Source organism: Falco cherrug, chromosome 15 (assembly GCF_023634085.1).
Source record: "Falco cherrug isolate bFalChe1 chromosome 15, bFalChe1.pri, whole genome shotgun sequence".
Lineage (NCBI taxonomy): Eukaryota > Metazoa > Chordata > Aves > Falconiformes > Falconidae > Falco > Falco cherrug.
Genome location: NC_073711.1, coordinates 15,339,535 through 15,359,424, shown reverse-complemented (window position 1 = coordinate 15,359,424; position 19,890 = coordinate 15,339,535). Strand labels below are relative to the sequence as shown.

The 19,890-nt window shown below is 47.8% G+C and overlaps 1 protein-coding gene across 1 annotated transcript in view; it reads left to right on the top strand.

The window, feature by feature from the left end:
• Nucleotides 1-19,890, top strand: part of GPC3 (glypican 3) — a 154,986-nt gene that overhangs the window by 61,392 nt on the left and 73,704 nt on the right. The window contains exon 3 of the mRNA XM_055727739.1: nt 9,502-10,196. Coding sequence (XP_055583714.1) covers nt 9,502-10,196 — 695 coding nt within the window. The remainder of the gene's footprint in view (nt 1-9,501; nt 10,197-19,890) is intronic.

The following is a 19,890-nucleotide window of genomic DNA, read 5'->3' as shown; positions in this document are numbered from 1 at the left end:
TCAGATCTGCCTTGCTCTAAAGTTACTGAGACCAATGCACTTCCAAAGACTTTTTTTCAAATTTTTGAACACAAGCTCAGCTTGACCTAAGTGGCTTGCTTCATCTTCATTTATTCTGATGAATAAAGGGATTTGCTAGGCATGTGGGGTTTTTTCAGAAATTGCTTATAACTTTTGGTTTAAAATAAATAGAGGAACTTTACAAACTGGTGTCCTGGTCTTTAGAAATGCTTGGCTTGTAAATTTGGGAGGGAGTGTTATGGAATCACTTGCCCTCTGCTTGAAATGTGGCTCATCATTCACGATTTAAGAGACATGCTGCTTTTTCAATATCTTTATAACCCCATGCGGTAGATGTTGGAGGCTTCTATTAGTAAAATATGGGGGTGGGGACCAAGTGCTGGTTTCCTTGTCTCCTCTTTTTTTGCTGATGTACGTTGTGTTTAAAAACAAAACAACCCCACATGTGGCTTTGTGGTGGTCAGATGTCTGGGTGTCGCTGTCAGTCACCCAGGGCAGGGATGCCCCTTTCCTGGGGTGTTTGGAGCAATTCCCTATTCCTGCTGCACAGGGCTGCGCTCCCTGGCTGAGCAGCTGGCCCTGAATACGAGTTGTAGATGCAGACTGTCAAATGGGAGAGGTAAGAGAGACTAGAAGCAAAGAGTGTAAATATTTGGGATTAAAAAGGTGAAGGTGAAAGTTCCCCAGTGATGTGACATTAGTTCTGAGCATGTTATTGATATAACAGAACAAAAGCCTGGTTGTGCTGTTTTCAGTGATTTATTTTCCATTCTGTGGGTTTGGTTTAATTAACTTTTCCCCTTTAGAGGGAAAGAAAAAATACGAAATATTTGGAGTGTACGTCTTTCTGCATGTGGCTGAAAGCGAAGCTCTGGCTGGCTGACCCCGAGCTGTGCCAGCTCAGCACTCCCGGTGCTTCCCACGAGGCTGGGGTGGGTGAGACTGCTCTGACCCTGGCAGGCTCTGCCCTGTGGAGCACCAGTTTCTTTCCTGCTCGCTCTATTGCAAACTCCCTGCTGCCTCAGAGAGCACTGGCCGAGGATCAAAACACCGTTTCCTTTGCAGTAAATCACTTGTGCAGCAGCAGTGTTCACCCGTGCAAGTGGTGGCTGTGGAGTCTGACGCTCTCCAAGGCAAAGGCTTCCCTCCGTCCTCAAGCACTCTTGCATCCAGGTTCTGCCATGCCTCTTCCCAGTGTTCCTGCAGCACGGTGCATCCCTGAACTGGTGTCCAGTGATGGAGAGGAGCCTGGACTTGAACTCCAACCCTTATGGGGGCATGGGGAGAGGTTTATCTTTCTTTGGTCTGACAGGTTACCAGCACAACAGAGCTGCTGCTTTTGCTGCAGAAACCTCTTACATCCCTCTGGCTCTGCTTTTCCTACTTGTGCTCCCAGGGCTCTCTTTGAGCCTTCTTCTCCAGGCCCTTACTCCTCCCATTCTCCTTGGTTTTGATAAAGAATCGTGTTCATCCACCACTTGTGCCCACCCTGACTGTTTGCATTTTTAACTTTGTCTTTATTAAATTTTCAGGAATCTCTTAAGCATTCACACGTCTGTCATGGCACAAAGCAGAATCTTTCTTGATGCTCAGGAAAACAAATTATGCGATAGATGTGCAACCTGTATTTAATCAAAAGTGCCACAACCGCATGTTCAAGCATGAAGCCACAGGAAAGATTTTACTGCAGCGTCGTTCTTGAGAGGTGTTTGCTGTGAGATGTTTTTTTGGTGTGACTTTTTTTCTTTTCATTTTGCTTAGAGTGTAGGTTTTCCTACATTGAACTGGGTACTCCTGAGGGTCTCCAGAGAGCTTTCAAGATATCCTGGTGCCCCTCAAAAGAAAATCTGCTTTCCTGTGGTCCCCTTCAGCATCCCTAACCCTAACGTTTGTTGTGGTGAGATGGGATGCCTGCACAGGGTATGGAGCACTGCCCCGAACTCCTTCCCGGCAGGGTCCGGTCCAGGCGAGGGGCTGGTTGGAGGTGGGGAGCTGTGGGCACCAGCATTACTTGTCTTCTTGCTTCTGGGCTTGTAGCAGCTTGCATTGGTGGGCTCTGCTGTCTGCATTAACAAAGTTACTGTGCGTGGGATATAAATAATAAATGGGTGAGCCACAGCGTGACTAATTGCCTAACAGTTGGACTGTTACGTAGAATATAATAGGAGTGCATTTTCAGGGCGTTTTGAGTGGCTATAATGAGATGCTAGCATACAGTATTTTTATTAGAAACGTCAGGAAGTGTATTTCAAAATGCCAGGGCGATAGATAAGCTGAACAATTAAAAATAAATGGCTTTGGAGCTTGGTGTGTTGATAGGCACAGATAATTAGGAGAAGACGCTTCTCTGACAAGACCATAATGATTTGGCTTTGGCCGGTGAGCAGCACTGGCTTTGGGAACTCTTAACTGCTCCCGTGGGAGCAAGGGTGGTGGGCACGGGGCTGGAAGGAGTCCGTTTTATTTAAAGATTTGACCGAGACCTTTTCTCTCTTGGTCTGGTGGTGATGGAGCAAAACTAGAAAGTGCAGACCTCGGTGGCTAAAAATTTAGAAGACAGAGTAACTGAATTTTCTGATTTTTATTACTAATGCTTTGAAGCTAATCTCATAAGCTTGGGAGCTTGAGTCCATAATTTTTATGGTGACAATATTGTAGATGTAATCCAAAAGGCTGTGTCGCAGTTGAAAAAAAAAAAAAAAAAAAAAAAGCATTTCCTAAGCTTTAAGCCCAAATGTGCTCAGACAAACAAACCCTGTAAGAGCAGCAGTGGCACCATCTGATGGGTTTTGTAATGCCACAGACAAAAGTAATTACGCTGCTTAGAAGAGCTTTTGTCTCCACATAACGTTGTTAAAAACTTGCAGTGTAGCATAAATCATAAGGGAACAAATCTGGAGTCTGCTCTTACTGCTGCTAGGGGAACATCTCTTGGATTTTGTTTCCTTTCTGCTCAATATATTGCAAACCTTTTCCAAGTTTGTAAATAAATATTACCTGCTGTTTGAAAAATGACTTGTGGTTCATCTCGCCAGTAGTGCCTGTGGCAGCCAGGACGTTATTGCAAACAGTTGTTTCTCTCTTGTTGAGCTCTTTTGTGTGTCTTTCAGGAACACAGGCTGTTGTAATGAGTCTGGAGTTGTCTGATGCATCGGAGATATTAAAGAAGTATTTCCTTCTTTAGAGCTCACTCACATGTGGATGCCTATGGCTCCTTTTGCTGCTTCCCAGCAGTGCTGTGGCAATTGCTGTGTCAGAAAATATTTTGGTGAGCTTACAAAACCCAAAACTTTTAGTTTTTCCTTGAGGAACATTTACATTCCCATCTGTGAATACCAGTGGGGTTTTTTTGAGAGGCGGAGCATTTTTGGGTTTTAGGTGTATGGGATTCTGAAAGGTTTGGAAGCCCTGGGCCTGAAGAGGATGCAGTGATTGCATTAGGACCAGATTAACTGATGATTTTTCCACCACCCTGCCTGGAGAGCTGCGTTTTTGTCTCAGGATGGAAATGATTCCCATAGCATTGAGGAATTCTAGTGCCTGATTCTCTCCTGACGTGATTTGTGTCCTGAGGAGTGAAGGAAAGGAGGATTAAATCAATGGGTCATTTCACAGGCAGTAAAAATGAGGTTTTACCATCAGCAGGGAAGTGCCAGAGCACCAGGGCAGCTCACTGGGTGAATTTTGGCTGGGCTGGGGGCTCTCAGGCTCCCGCTGTTATTGCTGTGCCTTGCACAGAGTTTGGTGCCAGGTCCTGTGAGTAGAGACCCTCCGGGGTCTGGGGAGCAAACCCAGGGACACGAGGAGAGCCATTGGAGCCTGCAAGAGGGACTTCAGCTCCTGAAGCTCAGTGGGTTTGCAGGTTCGCTTGCTACCCTGGAGCAGTTGCATCTGTAGATGAGGTTTATTGGGGAAGAAGGGGTGCATTCACACCTAAAAGGCGTTAAAAGTGCATTTTGGTATCTAGAGCTGGTGAGATTTGAAAATGGTCCCACACGCAAGACAGGGAAGCGCTGTGTGCAGCACTGTGGGCAGCAGCCCGGGGCTCTTGCCAAGCAGCAGCATCCCAGGAAAGGTGCAGTGAATCATAAACTGCATCATTATCTGCAGAGAGGGAAATTCAGCTGGGTGCCAGTGATCCGTGTTGACTTCAAGGGAGGTTTTTGCTGCATGGAAATCAGTTTCTTGTTTGTTTTACAGGTTGGGATAGTTTGTGAGGATTAGCCACTCAGCCACAAAGTCCTGGAGGAGATGGCCCTGAAGCTTTTATGAGGAGCTAGAAACATGATGGTGACACTGTGACCTTGTCTAGGATTACTTTGCCTGGCTTTCTCCCAAAAAATAAAACTGAGCCTTGTCTTTAGTAGCTCTTGGTAGTGGAATAACAAACATGTTGTAGTCCTTCCACTGTGAAGGCATATCTTTGTGTGGTTAAGGTAAGGCTTTAAATGCGGGAAGACAATTGCCTGGTGTTTAAGAAAATACTTTGCAATATTTTGCAAAGGTGCAAATAGGAGCTGGGAGCTCAGCTCCTGATGGGCAGTGGGAGCAGCCATGGTGGGAGCTTCCCTGCTCATGGGTGCATGGTTTGTGTGTCTGGATGTCAAGAAACAGTAACACCAAGGTTGTAGGTGCAGTTTTTAACCCCATGTGCTGAGGGATGCGTGGATGTCACAATCTTGCACCTCTACCCCACTTTGTTCCCTTACAAGGTGCACCATGATCTTAAAGGTTGTCTCCAACCTAAGTGGCTCTATGGAAGAGGGGCAGCTGATGCAGCAAGTTTTGCTGTGCAGCTCCCTCATCTTTGGTGTGCCTTTGCCAAAGAGGACTTGTGTGGTGCGCAGTGGTGCACAGAGAAGGGCAGTTGCCGATGTGGGAAGCTTGTGTTTGCAGGAGAACAAGAGTGGCACAGTAACGGAGGGGCAAGCACAAAGCCCATGGCATGTCATGGTGTCTGACTGACGTGGTGGGTCCTGTGTCCCCTCTGCCCTGCTGTGTACCACCAGCTCACACCACCTTCCCATGGCTGCGGTGGTGCAGCAAGGTGGCTCTGCGCCGCTGCAGCGATGTCTGCTGGGGTGCTGGCTTTGGGGGAGCTGGTGCTGGGGGCAGACCTCCCTGTTCCTGGCAGCTGCACCTTTCCAGACACCTTCAGTTGCTGGTCAGGCTGCATTCACTGAGCTCAGACCTGAGGGTGGTGGACCAGGCTGGATGCTGTCTCTGTAGCTGCCCTGGCTCTGCAACTGCCATCAGACTGTGGCTCTTGCAAGGGATGGCTCGTTGGGGTCACTTGCGCTGGCTCCTTGCAGTTCAGGTGACTGTATCACATAATTATTAAATAAACCCTTTGGGTCCCAGACTGGGCTGGAGCCTCCTGCAGCCCGGGGGAGCCAGCAGGTTAATCCGGAGAGTTCCTCCGTCCGTGGCATCAGCCCCTTTGAAGCAGCCGCAGCTCAGGGGTGGACGCGCCTTCTCAGGAAAGCTGGCATTTTTACTAAGCAGCAGACTCTAATTATCTGAGCCAAGAATGCAGTGATTTCCTTCTGCCAGTAATCCCTACTCAGGGCACTGTTATGCTATTTTACAATTTATTTTCTTTTCTCTAATTACCAGTTTGCAGTGGCCGTGCAGCGCTCCCTGGGCTGCTTTTTAGGGAGCTTTTGCACTTGGAAAGCAGCTTAGTCCTTCCCTCCTGGCTGCTGGAACCAGGTGGCAATTCCTTGCCAGGTGCTTCAGTAAGAGTCCTGCCTGAAAAATAAGTAATACCCCATGCTTTTCAGCTGGTGCCTGGTAACTGTGGTCTAGAGTAGAGATTCAGCTGTTTCATGCATCCTTTGGGAGCCCTGATAAACTGCCCTTGACAGAGGTCATCAACAGATGTGTAATACCAGTGCACCAGGTATGACGCTTTGCTGGTGGTGGTGCTCTGGCTCTCATCCTACATGTGGTCCCTCTGTCTCACCTGGGCATGGCATGGTTCTTCCCATCTGTCCTGGGGTGTTAAATTGCTCCCAAGTTTGTCCCTGTGGTGACTGAAATGACTTTGGAGTGCAATTTGTGTATGTGTTCAGCAACTTTAGGTACCACCTGTGGATGAAATGTGCTTAAGAGCTGCCCAGGCAGGACTGACTTTCTGGCGTGGTGGCCTGCAGCAGCTCGGGCTGTCCTCTCCCTGAGCCAGACTTATGGGTCAGGGCTCTTTAAACTTTAGTGCACGCAAAGGTGTGTTGCTTTTTTGGTTTGTGGTGTGGTTTTTTTGGTTTTAGTTTGGGGTTTTTCCTACTATTCACATAAGAAAATATTTTTAAACCATAAAAAACCATGTGGCGTGGTCAGGTTCTGCTGTGTGTGCATAGCTATAGTGATGGCTTTTATATATATATATATAAATATATATCTATACACATATATATATATAAATATATATCTATACACATATATATATATATAGTGATGGAGATTGTAAAACATGAGCTCTGCTCTGCCGTGCGATACCTTTGCCTGCTGGAAGCTGGGTGCAAGTTTGATGCTCGGCTCTATCTGTGTTGTTAAGGTATTTACTCTGCTTCAGCTAGACCTGCAAACCGTCTGCCTTAAATTGCAGCTTTTGAAAAGATCCTTGAAATAATAAGAATAGAAGAAAGAGAAGATTCAGTTGTCCTCCAGCGATAAGAGTTTCAATAATGCCGTGTTACGAGCAGGGCACATTTACCAGCAGCAAATCCAGGCTGTGGGATTTTAAGGGGATCAGAAGCCTGTGCCGCTTCTGTAATGTGGCATCCCCACCGTTTCCCCATGGTGCTCGCTCGTGGGAGCACAGGGGCCTGACCCACAAAGTTTCCTCCTCTTTGAAGTGCTCAGAGTCTGGCCGTGGGTCACTTCTGCTGCCGACAGCTGGGGCTTGAATATTCTTGCAGCCAGGCCTTTGTGAGGAGTATTTCAGAATAAGCAACTACTAGGGGAGTTGGGTGTGAGAGATTTTGGATGTGTAAGGCTTCTTTTTTTTCTTTGCAAAGTTTTATTATTTCTTGCATCTATTAATAGGGCAGCAGGAAGCTCCATATGCTTTTATAGTCCCTGTTGCGTGCTCTAATGGATATATGCAAAAGCTCCAAGGCGCATAAAATAGATACTCTTAGCCAGTTATTATGATAAAAATTATGTGCATGTCATGACCTTTAAAGCAGTGGGACTGTGTGTGCATGCACTTCTGATAGTCCACTGTTCTCGATTCCTTTCTGAAGCATTTCTCACTGTAGGAGGTTTGCATAGGAGCTTGGAATATTTTTCTAATCAGCGAAGAGTCTCTTGGCTCTGATTATAACTTGCAAAGCACAGAGGAGCGAGGAAAGGGAAGAGGGATGACTTTTTCTAAGGGAACTAACAGAGGAGAGGTTAAAGGCAAATGGTGAGGCACAGCATGAAAATCCTGGCATCGTCTGCAGTGCTGTCAAAAAAGCAGCGGTCCAAAAAGTTCTTTGTGCTCTTTGAGGCAAAAGCTATTCTGGTGCTCTTGAGGATAAAGAAGGAAAAAAGTTTCATAATGCGTGTGCCCTATTTAAAGAGACTTCTTTTGTTTTAAAACTTTTAATGACGGTGCAACCAGAGTTTGCTCTGCCTGCGTGTTTCCCCTGCTCTGTGCCAGGTGTGCTGTTGTGCCTGGAGAGCCGTGCGGCACTCTGTATGGGTGAGGGGCGAGACGCCTGCTGTCACGGTGAGGGAGGCATGGAGAGAGGGGCTCGGTGTCCTTGCGCTGCTGCATCCCTCGGTCTGTGGTGTTGGGAAGGATTGCTGTTGTCTGGGAGCGCAGATGGTTGCTCTTGGCTTGCTGGGGCAGTACTGGTGTGGGTGTCGGGAGCTATGGACAAAATGCTTCAGTGGCACGCCTGGGAGGTGTGCAGGCACCAGATGGGATGGAGACACTGTTTGCAAAAGTATATTGGTAATTTCTACTTGGGTTGCTGCTTACGCCGTAGCTTTCTGCATGCTGGCGTGGGAGGCAGCAAACAGCACTGTGTCCCTGTCCAGCTGGGTGTACCTGCATAGGGCGCACCTGGGAAGAAAGATTTGGAAGTTCTGGAGATGTGATGGTCTCAGAAGCTCTTGAGTAATGCCAGAGGTTATGCAGGGTGAGCAGCGAGGCCTGACATTGCTTGTGATAGTGTTGATACCGAACCCCCATGGAGATTCGTCAGGCCACACTCAGCTGCATCCCAGCTTTAACAAATGGGAAAAATAACACTTACGGGTTTAAAAATTAAACATTCCCTTTAATTATTGAACATGAACAATTTTCATGCAAATTGAGCCTGGATGTGTGTTTCTGGAGTGACACAGTTGCGAGCAGTTACATCGCGGGGTGTCAGTGACCTGTGAACTGACAGGCTGCTCATTATTTTTAGCATTTTATGAACAGTACCCCGGAGGGTGGAACACAGGCTGGTAGAGGAAGCTGGAGAAAGGAAAAGACTTTAGTTTGCACTAGTGGCCTCCCCTTACCCATGCTTTAACTTGCAAGCCAGGGTGTGTGTATGTATGTTGTCTTTATGTACCTGGGTATGAGTATTTTGGAAGCCTCCCGCTGAGGAGGGCTGTAATTAAGGGAATAACTGCGCGGTGACTGTGCTGCTGGAGGCTTTCCTGCTTGCTGCATGGAGGCGGTGTGGGCAGAAGGTGCTCAGGTCTTCGAAGGTGGAGAGGAGAAAGTGCACCCTGGTTTTTCCTAGCAAATTAATAGTCTCTGTGTAAAACTGGAGCTTCACGGGGCAGTTTGGCACAGCCTGATGTGTGTGGGAGTGGTCCTGGCTGGGCATCCACAGGTGGACACTGCATCGCTGGCTCTTGGCATCGCTTTGGACCATGGAGCAGCTCACGTCCAGGGCAGCTGAAATGCTGGGTCTGCAGCTGAAGTGAGCCTGGTGCCTTTGGGGAAGCTTACAGCACTGCAGGGGCTTTTCAAATGGCTTTGAGGACACTTAGTGCAGGGCAGGTGCTGGGGGTCAAGTCCAAATATCCTGTGATTAAGCCCCTATAAATATTTTCCTTTTCACAATGGAATGTCAGCATTTACTGTTTCCTGATTTTAAACACTGTACAGTTTGTCAAACATTTATCTCTGTCTTAAATTAAGTCTCGAGAAAGAATTCCTGTTAATTTCAAATCAATATGAAAGGGGGAGAGAAAGAAATTGCGGTCTGGCCCTTTTCTTGAATCAATATTTTCTTTAGAAGCTGAAATGTTAACTAGATCATAGTTTTTTGCCATTTTGAAATGTAGCTTGTGTTTTAAAGTATGTATGCATTTCCCCTGGAAATTGCTGACGCTGGTAAGTTTTTGCACCAGGCGCGGCTGCCAGCGGGTGTTTGACCCAAAGCGTGCAGGATGGGACCAGCCTTTGCAGCAGTAATGTGCTATAACATCCCTGTTTCTGAGCTCATTGTCTCTTAATAACTTTTTTTTTTCCCTTCTGTTTTGCAGAAGCCTTTGAAATTGTAGTACGGCATGCGAGAAACTTCACCAACAGCATGTTTAGGACCCACTACCAGAGCATGGGGCCCAGAGCTCTTACGTTTGTTGGAGAACTCTTTACTGACGTCTCGCTGTACATATTAGGCTCTGACATCAGTGTTAATGACATGATAAACGAGTTTTTTGACAGTTTATTCCCTTTGGTTTACTCTCACTTGATTAATCCCGGCTTCCCCGATCCCTCCGTGGAGGTGACTGAATGCCTGCGGGCAGCCAGGAGAGACCTCAAAGTCTTTGGGAACTACCCAAAGATGATGATGACGCAGGTGTCCAAGTCACTGCAGGCTACGCGAGTCTTTCTGCAGGCGCTCAACCTGGGGATCGAGGTGATAAACACTACTGACCACCTAAAATTCAGCAAGGACTGTGGGCGAGCGCTGCTGAAGATGTGGTACTGCTCGCACTGCCAGGGGCTCCTCCTGGCCAAGCCCTGTGCCACCTACTGCGGGGTGGTGATGCAAGGATGCTTGGCGGGCGTCGCAGAGATCCATAACCACTGGCAAGAGTACATCGGGTCTCTGGAGGGGCTGACCAAAGGCATGCACGGCATCTATGACATGGAGCATGTCCTCCTGAACCTGTTCTCCTTGGTGCAGGATGCGATCGTCTACGTGCAGAAGAATGAAGGAAAGCTCTCAACAGCTGTGAGTAGCTTTCTGACGTTCCCCTAGCTCACTGCCATGGAGGGCTCCGTTGTGTACCATGAGCTCTGCATGCTGAAACCAACACACCCCAAATGCTCCTCTCTCCTTCCCCCCATCACCCCCCCCCCCCCCCCAGTCTCTGGTAATTTTAAAAACTTTTGGTAGCATTTGAAACTGGTGGTTGCGTGGCCTGGGCTTCAGCTAAGGGCTTTGCCTCTTTTCAGGTTGGTCAGAGCAGGAGGGTCTTGACTCCTCCTGGCATCAGCCTTGGAGCTGGGGTGTGAGACTGGGAGCTGAGATGTCCCAGCATTTTCAGAACTCCCCGGGTGCTGTGCTTGCCTTGGGTAGCTCTGAGAGGTTGGTCCTGCTCTCCTGGGGTCCCCTGTCTCCTGTAACATCATAAAATGTACCTCCAAACAGATGCTAAGTGGAGGCGTGTGCTGTGGCATCCCCTGCTTCCTGATTTACTAAAAGGACATTTGGTTTTCCCCCTTTTGGTAACTCATTCCAGTTTGGGCCACATTTAATCCCAGGGATGAGGTTGTTTCTTATTTATTAGGAGTGACCTGACTCTTTAAAAAGACACTGTGTGGATTTCTGAGCCTCCTGAGAAACTGAGGCTTTCTTGTTCGGAAAACCCTGCTGCTCTGTTTGAATGCTGAGGGCAAATGGACGGTGGTAGTACAACACAAGTTTTGCAGAGGAGACTTTTCTTGCGGTACAATTGTGGATCTGTGCAGGTAGGATAGAGTTGGGGATGGGGGCAAAGGTGTGGGAATGTTGTAGTTTGCTTAAAGCCAGCGATGATTAAAATCTGCCACCGTTTCCTTGTTAGCTGCTTTTTCCTGTCATCCGTGACTCCTGTTTACAAAAGAACTGTGTTTATGTAGGTCACTGTAGTACTTGCACTGTAAGTAACTCTTATCTTTTTTTGGGAACCGTGGAAATGTGTTGGCTTATGGATTTTGAGTTTTGTGGCATTCAGCCAGCAGCACTCTTCTGTGCCATCTTTTCTCAGTGATTGCCTGAGACACGCCACCGCGTGTATGCAGGCTGTGAAACAACGTGGTGGCACTCGGGTGGTTTCACAGCCCTGGGTCATTTGGCACACATGGTGCAAGCTCTCTTCTTAGAAGGAATTTAGGGGACCACGTCTCCAGTAAGCTGGGTTACTCTTGTGTTGTGGTGACCAGGAGGAGGCTGTGGCTGAGGGCTGGGGGTTGGTATTGGTCACCTGGGCAGATGGATGCAGGTAGGACTTGTGGGGAGCATGTTCGGCTCCAGGGTGAAGTGCAGGACACTGGCTTTCAACCTGCATGCCTTAGCCCCTTTCTGCAGAAAAATCCTTGTTTTACAGCAGCCTGCCAAGTGTTTCTTATGTCCCCAGGACCACAGGGAGGTTCCAGCTGATGGCGTCCCGAGCAGCAGCTGCTCTGCTGCTGTGGAGCCAGGGCAGGTGGTTCTCCCATCGGTCAGAACCTGTCACCCCCCTCTGGAACAGCAAAGGAGCAGAGATGTAACTGTAGGTTTAGCCTGAGGTCAGGTGAGACGCAGAATTCACGTTACAGACATCAATGATGTATACAACAGAGAAAACCCCGCTCAACTCTAAGCCCAATTGGCATTTCCAAGACAGTATGAAACAAAACTTAATTCTACATGTAGTGTGAGCCTATTTGATCTGGAAAGATCACTCGAGATACTCAGCTGTGAGCAAAAGCATCCAACGTGTTTTGCACCAGCAAACCTGCCGTGCTTGTGTAGCTGCTAAGGTGCAGAACAGAAACATTGACCTTACAGGCTGTATGCCAGGTTTTTTCAAGCACACGCAACATCTGCATTGCTGTACCATCCTGAAAGGATAAGTGTTTGGCCTCCCATATCCTCCTTTTATTGACACAACAATAAAATTGCACTTTTTCTTGAAGATGTCCCTGTATACAGCAAAGGAACGTGACTGTCAGTTATATTTTTGACTACTGAGACCTTGATCTGTCTCCAGAGAATGTGTTTGTGGGATGAGTAGATCGAGTGCCACTGAAGTCAACACAAGCCATGGCAGCAGAGCCATAATTTACCCATCCTCTGCCAAACCAGAGCATAAATTGATGACTTCTAAAATAAAAAAATCACTGAGCATTGCAAAACTATTCAGTGCTTTTGTACATGATAAAGCTGTTTGAATTCGTTAGTGCTCTATGTAGTTAGGTACTTGTTTAAACATAACTCCCCTTGATTATTTGATACTTGAGCTATTCTTTTATTTGATCCAGAGATGTTTTTGTGTTATAGGAGTACAGAGGAAAAAAAATCCAAACCAAGCAAGCCAATTGTCTGGCAATTGTCACTAAAAGAGAATGGCCACTGGGTTTAAGTTTATTTTTAAAACACCAGTGCTGCTCAGCTAACGCTCTTATGTCGAACCTGAGCCCAGAGCAAATCTTTTTACAAATGAAGGTATGAGCTGTTCAGTAGAGGAATAAAGCAGTAATGGCAGTGCTGACAGTCGTAACTACAGCATTGCAGATGGCCTGACGCTGACAGCCAGTCTGCATTTGGGATCTGGTGTAAATATCTCTGCTTGTAAGTGATAAATACAATTTTTTTTTTCTCAGCTGTGCTAGAGTGAAAGTTTCTCTGTTAAACTTACCAGCACATATTGAGTTTCAAAGAGTATACCTAGAAGCAAACAACTGTATTTACTGTTATCCTGTAAATATGATTGGGTTTAGACACCATTGTCATATCAAAGCACAAAATGCCGTGGGAGTTGTTTTTGAAAATGTGGGGCTTTGCTCTTGCACTGGCTTCTCATAGTGACCTCTTTTATTGCTGACCTTGGCCATCACTGCTTCTGCACGCAAAGTTCAATTCACCTGTATGTTATTTAAGGATAATGACAGGTTATTTAATTGTCATTAAAATCCCCTGGAAATACGGAAAACTTATCTTCCATGCCTGTAGTGATTATAGCCTGAAAAACACCGCTACTGCCCTTGCCTGTCCTTTGGGCTGCTTTGGTTTTTCACTTCGTTGCTGGCACTTCAGTGGCAGTAGTTTTTCCTCCTGGTACTTAAGGTCCTCGGGTGCTTTACCCAACTGAGCATCCTTCCTCCATGCGGCTGCCCCTCTGTCCCCTTCACCACCCACCCCTAGGATGGCTGTGAGCATTTGCACAGGGATCGGGACCCTTTCTGTAGCTTGCAGCAGACCTGTCTACAAAAGGCATGTGAACTTGAGCTCCAGAGGTGTTGCAGAGCCTCCAGGTAGGTTTTTGAGGAGCTGCGCAGTCCCCAAGATGAGGAGTCATTCTGCTGTTAATCTGCTTTTGGAAACTGTGCGCCTCCAGGAATGCATTTAAATGTAAACCTGTGCCAATGTTATTCCTGGTATGTAAACAGCAATGCAGAAGGGTGAATTCAGCAATATGCAGTAGGCAGTTCCCATCCCAAGCCTTGCTTTAGTAGCTAATTTGTCAGCGATTGTGTGTGTGTTAGGGCTTTATTATTTCCAAGATTTATCTGTTTAAAAACTTCACCCCCCTAAAATATGCTATTAAAATAGTTCATCAAGGAGGCTGAGTCTCAGGGAAGGTTAGGAGAAAAAATTTCTGTCTGGGGATATATCTATATTAATTTTCCTATCTGCTACTTTTTTCCCTGGTTGAATATATGCCTAGTATGTCCACCTCTTGTAGATACTTTAATCGTGAATGTAAGGAAGAGTGATTTTAGTCAGTCTCTTCATGCTTTCTACCACAAACAAAGAAAATCTGAGAGATGCAGTACAAATAAACTTCATAAAAAAATTGAACCCCAGCACCTCTTGAAGTTAATGCTTTCTCTGCTGTTGGAAGTACAAGAGAGACAACAGGTGTAGGTGCCTTACGTGGCTAATACTTGGTCTCCTCTGGGGTTAGAACAGAATCACACAGAATGGTTTGGGTTGGAAGAGACCTTAAAGACCACCCAGCTCCAACCCCCGCCATGGGCAGGGCCACCTTCCACCAGCCCAGGTTGCCCCCAGCCCCGTCCAGCCTGGCCTTGAGCCCTGCCAGGGATGGGGCATCCACAGCTGCTCTGGGCAGCCTGCGCCAGCGCCTCACCACCCTCACAGGGAAGAATTTCTTCCCAATATCTAATCTAAATCTTCCCTCTTCTGATTTATAGCCACCCCCCCTTGTCCTATCACTACCTGCCCTTGCAAAAAGTCCCCCTCCATCCTCCCTGCAGGCTCCTTTAGGCACCGGGAGGCTGCGATAAGGTCCCCCCGGAGCATCCTCTCCTCCAGGCTGAACAACCCCAGCTCTCCCAGCCTGTCCTCGTACGGGAGGTGCTCCAGCCCCCTGATCATCTTCTTGGCCACCTCTGGACCTGCTCCAACAGGTCCATGTCCTTCTTACATGGGGGGCCCTCACAGCTGAATGCAGTGCTCCAGGTGGGGTCTCACAAGAGCTGAGTAGAGGGGGAGAATCATCTCCCTCGACCTGCTGGCCACGCTGCTTGTGATGCAGCCCAGGATTTGGCTGGCTTTCTGGGCTGAGAGCACATGTTGCTGTGCCACGTTGAGCTTTTTGTCAACCAGCACCCTCAAGCCCTTCTCCTCAGGGCTGCTCTCCATCCGTTCTCCACCCAGCCTGTATTTTGGGCCCACGTGCAGGACATTGCACTTGGCCTTGTTGAACTTAATGAGGACTGCAGAGGCCCACCTCTCAAAGTCCCTCTGGATGGCATCCCTTCCCTCCACCGTGTTGACCACACCAAGGTGTTGTCAGCAAACTTGCTGAGGGCACGCTTGATCCCAGTGTCCGTATTGCCAGCAAAGATATTAAACAGTTCTGGTCCTGGTACTGACCCCACAGGAACGCCACTTGTCACCGGTCTCCACTTGGACATTGAGCTGTTGACCACAACTCTGAGTGCCACCATCCAGCCAATTCCTTACCCACCAAAAAGCTGGTGTTCCCTACCTTAAACCAGCACTGTAAACGTATTTTGAAAGGTTGCAGAGTTGAGATGTGAAGGCTGTTGATTTGACACACATTAATTTATCTACATAAATATATTTTTCTTAATGTTTTTTTTCCCACCCCTGTAACTCATCAGGGTTTTGAACCCACTGCAACAGAGTGGGAAACAACAGGCTACTCATAGCGTAGTGAGACACGAAGCAAAAAAGGTGGGTGGCTTGGGGTGAGTCTGTAGCCCTGTATTGCATGTGAGGAGGAGGATGCACTGCAGGTGTGAGTTGTCAGGGAAAGGGATGTGGATTTTGGCTGCGCTGGCTGCTTTGTCTTGCATGCCCAGCAGGGCTCACATCCCCTCCCAGCCCTTTGGAGCAGGGTGGCAGGACTTCTTCTGCCCTTCAGCTGTCGCGTGGTGCTTCTATTTCTGGACATGGAGCTGCAGTTGCTGATCCCTGCCTCGTACAGCAGGACCCTCTGCTTGGCAGGACCCATATGTGTTAGTGTGATTAGGGTCAGGGTCAGGCACAGGCGATACTGTGAAACTGATGCATCTGTAACATGATTGAAGCTGGGAATGATAACAGGTTGCAAAGGAATACAAGATCAGTCTTATAAATCTCGTAGAAAAAGCACTTTATGAAAAACACCAGCTACACACCACAAAAAAAACCAACAACACGTTAAGAAGCTTCAGCTAGCCCAGACTTGTCAGGTAGGTGTTCCCCAGCCTGGGCATCAGCATCTCTAGGGAGAAATGCAAAGGCATGGGCTGAGAGCTCCCTGGCTGTCAGTGGAAGTGTGCAGCTCTGTCTGTGGAGTGTTGCCTAGAGAGAAAAGAGCAGGGAGCTCAGCAAAGCATTTTTCTTCGCTCGGAACTGATGGCTGAATTTCTAGAAAATCCTGTTAAATTGCAGAACGAAGGTAGCCAGACCCTTGTTCAACCGATGGCAGCCATCTGTGCTGAGGAGGGGAGCAGGGTAAAGGAAGGGTACTGGTGCCGTATGGGAGCGGGGTGCGATTCCCAATGTGCTTGCACTGTGAGCGGATCCCTGCTGTTTTACTTCCCTGCAAACACCTATAAAAGACTGCTCGGGCCCGGGTTAACTAGGCTGTGTAGCGGTGCTGCTGAGGAGGCAAAGCCACAGTGCAGGCTGGGTTTGGTTTGATCCCAAAGCTGGAGCACTCACCCCAGCCAGCACAGGCAGAGTGCCGGCTGTGAGCCCAGCTCTGATGCTGGCCACGGGAAGCTGCTGGGGGAGCCCCAGAGAGGAACAGAGTCAGGCAAACTGAACGCTTGTTTGCCCTTTATTTTTTGGGGAATCCTGGTGGGGAGGCCATGAGCATGCTGAAAAAATAACTAGCTACTCTGATTGCTTGTAGCAGCACAGAGAGCAGCATTGCTTTGTTGCAAATTGGTGTCAAAATCTGTAATACCAGCAGATGCACAGGCACGGAAATCAAGAGTATGTATGTTAAGGGAATTTTGGCATCCAGAGATGAAAATATCACCTGTTGCCATACACAGTGATTCAGTGCATTTGTAGCACAGCGATACCAGTTTTCCCTGGGAGCTGCTTTTGGAGCTGGCTCACCTGGCGACTTGCTGGAAGCTGCTTTGCTCGGTGGGTTGCAGCAGCAGGGAGCTCCAGTGAGTTTTCCTATCTGCTAATGGATTTCTTTCTGTGCCAGAGCTGGCAGGAGTCTTGTGAGGAAAGCTTTGAAATTACAGTGCTGTTTGAGAAGTCATTCCCTCTGAGACGCCGAGATCAGTTTCTTTGTACTTTTAATGCGGGTTGCTTTCTGTTGGCATCACTCATGGGATAGCTGGCTGGATGTACAGCCTCTGTATTTTCAGTTTCTTTCTCGGCAAAGTTTAATCCTCAGGCTGTTCTCTAATGCTTGCTACCTAGCTCCATTTTTCACTTAAAGCTGGAAATACGGGTGGGATTCTGGTTTCCAGTAAGCTCCAACCCACTCGTAGCTATCCCAAGGTGTGTTTATCGTGTACTTTTGTTAACCATTTTGTGATAGGCGGTGTAACGTGCTTGATAAGGCGTGTTAAAGCGAGCATCTGTTCCCACTGCAGGATGAAAATAAACCTGCACCGAGGACAGTATCGGCAACGTTCCTGTTCCCATGAAAATACCTTGGGAGCATTATGATTAGTTGTCTGAAGAGGTTTCAGATATTAAAGATTTTCTGATAGTTGGGTAAGCATATGGCAAGGCTCTGAACTGTATGGCGTTGATTTTGATCTGCAGATCTCCCCACGTTGTTGGCAGCTTGGCTGCTGCTGAAAGAATAAGGGCAAAAATTATTCATGCCTGCAGTTTTGCAACCCAGTATGAACAGTTTTGATCCAGCTACTTTGGCAGGCTGCTGCTGGTCTTAAATCTTTGGTTTAATGTTCAGATACACAGTAGCAAATTAAGGGTCTGCATCTCATTTTTGGAAGGGACTTTGGCATGGATGCTCTTGACTATCATTTGCCTTTCCAAGAGAGTGAGGCTTGGAGGTTTTTCTCAGCCTAGTGAAAGTTTTACCTCTTGTCTAGCCTGGGGAGGGAGGCCGTTGGTGTCGCAATTAATTCACTGCTAATCGCTTTGCCTCTAGAGGACATGGGGTAGCATGCTTTCATGGTCTTTGGTCAGCCTTGTCCTTTTTCTGCTGGGGTCTAGCATGGGCACGGTGGTGTTGGTCTCCCCCTCCCGCTTGCCCTGATGGCATGGTGAGGCTTTGGGCCGATTGTCACTGAATAGGGTCTGGATATGAAGCAGGGTGAGCGTGCGGGGCTGCGCTGGGGAGCACGGGGGGCTGTGCTGTGCAGAGCTGTGCGGTGGGGGTAGTGGATGTGGCCAGCGATGCTCCAACCTGCTAGTGGGAAGCCAGGGGAGACGGCACTGAATATCAACATAGGTTTAATTTAAAATAGCATTTGATTTTGCTTCTATTTGTCAACTTTTATATTGTCCTCTCCTTTTTTGCTCTCCCTCTCTCCTTTTAACTCGATGTGTTCTAGCCTCTGGCAGGTTGTGCCATTTCAGTGGAAATTGCATTGATGCCTTTTTTTTTTTTTTTTTTTTTGTAATTAAAGGTAGAAGGTAGCTGCGGTGCCCCCTCCTCCCTGCGTGCGCACATGGCAGCACAGGAAGCATCCTTTGACAGCACGTTTGATGCCCAACCCAACTTTGCACTGAAGCTCACACAAATCCTTTCATTGACTTCAGTCAGAGATAGATCACTCAGCTGGTGGCAACTTCATCCTCACTACTCTGCAGTTTAAAAAGAGCTTTTTAAGGCTGCTGCATTTTATGGGTGGGAATATCATACAGCACCCACTGAGCCTGCCTTGATCTCACTTCAAATCGTGTGCAGGCTACAGCGTGAGATGCACGCAGGTTGGGTGGCGGGATGTCTTGCATCTTTTCTGAGCTGAAGTCAGAACAAGCCTAAAGATCTTGTGCAGATTAATTACTTGTTCTTGGCCTTCGCCTGCTCCTTGTATAACAGAGGAGCTGATTCGTTGTGGCGCAACCGGCTCCCAAGCATTTAAAAGGATACTTGGTTCTGAGATGCCTTGACATCAGTACAAAGAGCTAGCAGAGGCAGTGGTTCAGGATACAGTCTTAAGTTGGAAATACACCTTTGTAGTATTACACAGCTTTCTTCACTACCCAGAGCATCTTCTTTTTATCCTCATCTGCCTTCTTTTTTCCTGGCTCCCATCACAGCTGTATTTGGTGGCTGGACATGGGATGCTTTGGGAGGTAGGAGAGGAGGGAGCTGGTGATCATGACATCCATAGCAGACTGCGCATTGCAGGAGGGGCTGTATGGGGGTGTCTGCTCCTTGGGCACTGGGCTTTAGGCTTTGACATTTCAAACTGTCTCATTTTGTAATAAATTGCAATGGTCAAGGATGTAATGTGAGGTCTTGAAGTAGATTGGATTTAATTGGAAAAAACCCTGAGTTTCAGGCTGAACCAAAGATCACAGCATCAGAAAGTTCCCCCTGAGTGTCTTGAGGCTTCTGCTGTTTCAGGAGCTGGGGGAGAGGCACTGGCCGGGGAGGAGGGGTCCCTTGGAACGGGGGGGGGGGGGCTGGGGCACAGCCCATTTGCTGGGGGTGGCTTTGCAGCTGAACATCCTTCAGAGTTAAACCAGCATTATGCTCAGGGTGCTTGCAGAGATCCAGATGTAGCTTACCTGAGGGGTGCTACAAGCTGGTGCATGGCAGGAACGGGGGGCTTTTAGGTCTGGGCTGACCTGCCTGCCTTCCGAGGAGCCCACAGGGAAGTTACATCCATGGCATGAGCTGCCTTTCTCGTTATTTAGCTTGGTCTGGACCATCCCTTCAGACAAGCTGTTGCTCTCTGTGCTTACTGGGGAATCGGGGAGCTGCCTCCTGGATTCTGTCTCAAAACTGGCCACACATCTTTGTTTTATCAGAGAGATAAAACCCCCAAGTATCAGCCCTGTGGATGCGGCTCCCTTGCTTGCTGTCCAGATTGCTGCAGCCTCCTGCAACCTCTATTAACATAGATGCCTTATTAGCAAAATATATTCTGGCCCATTTCCTTTCCTGAAGATTTTTATCCTTGCTAAGAGCCGCAGCTTTTGAACGCCAGACCCATGCTCACCAATATCCATCTCTTTATGCTTTTTACACTAAACCCTCTTTTGGCCTCATTATCCATGACTGCAGTTTCCACTAAGACCTCCATCTGGG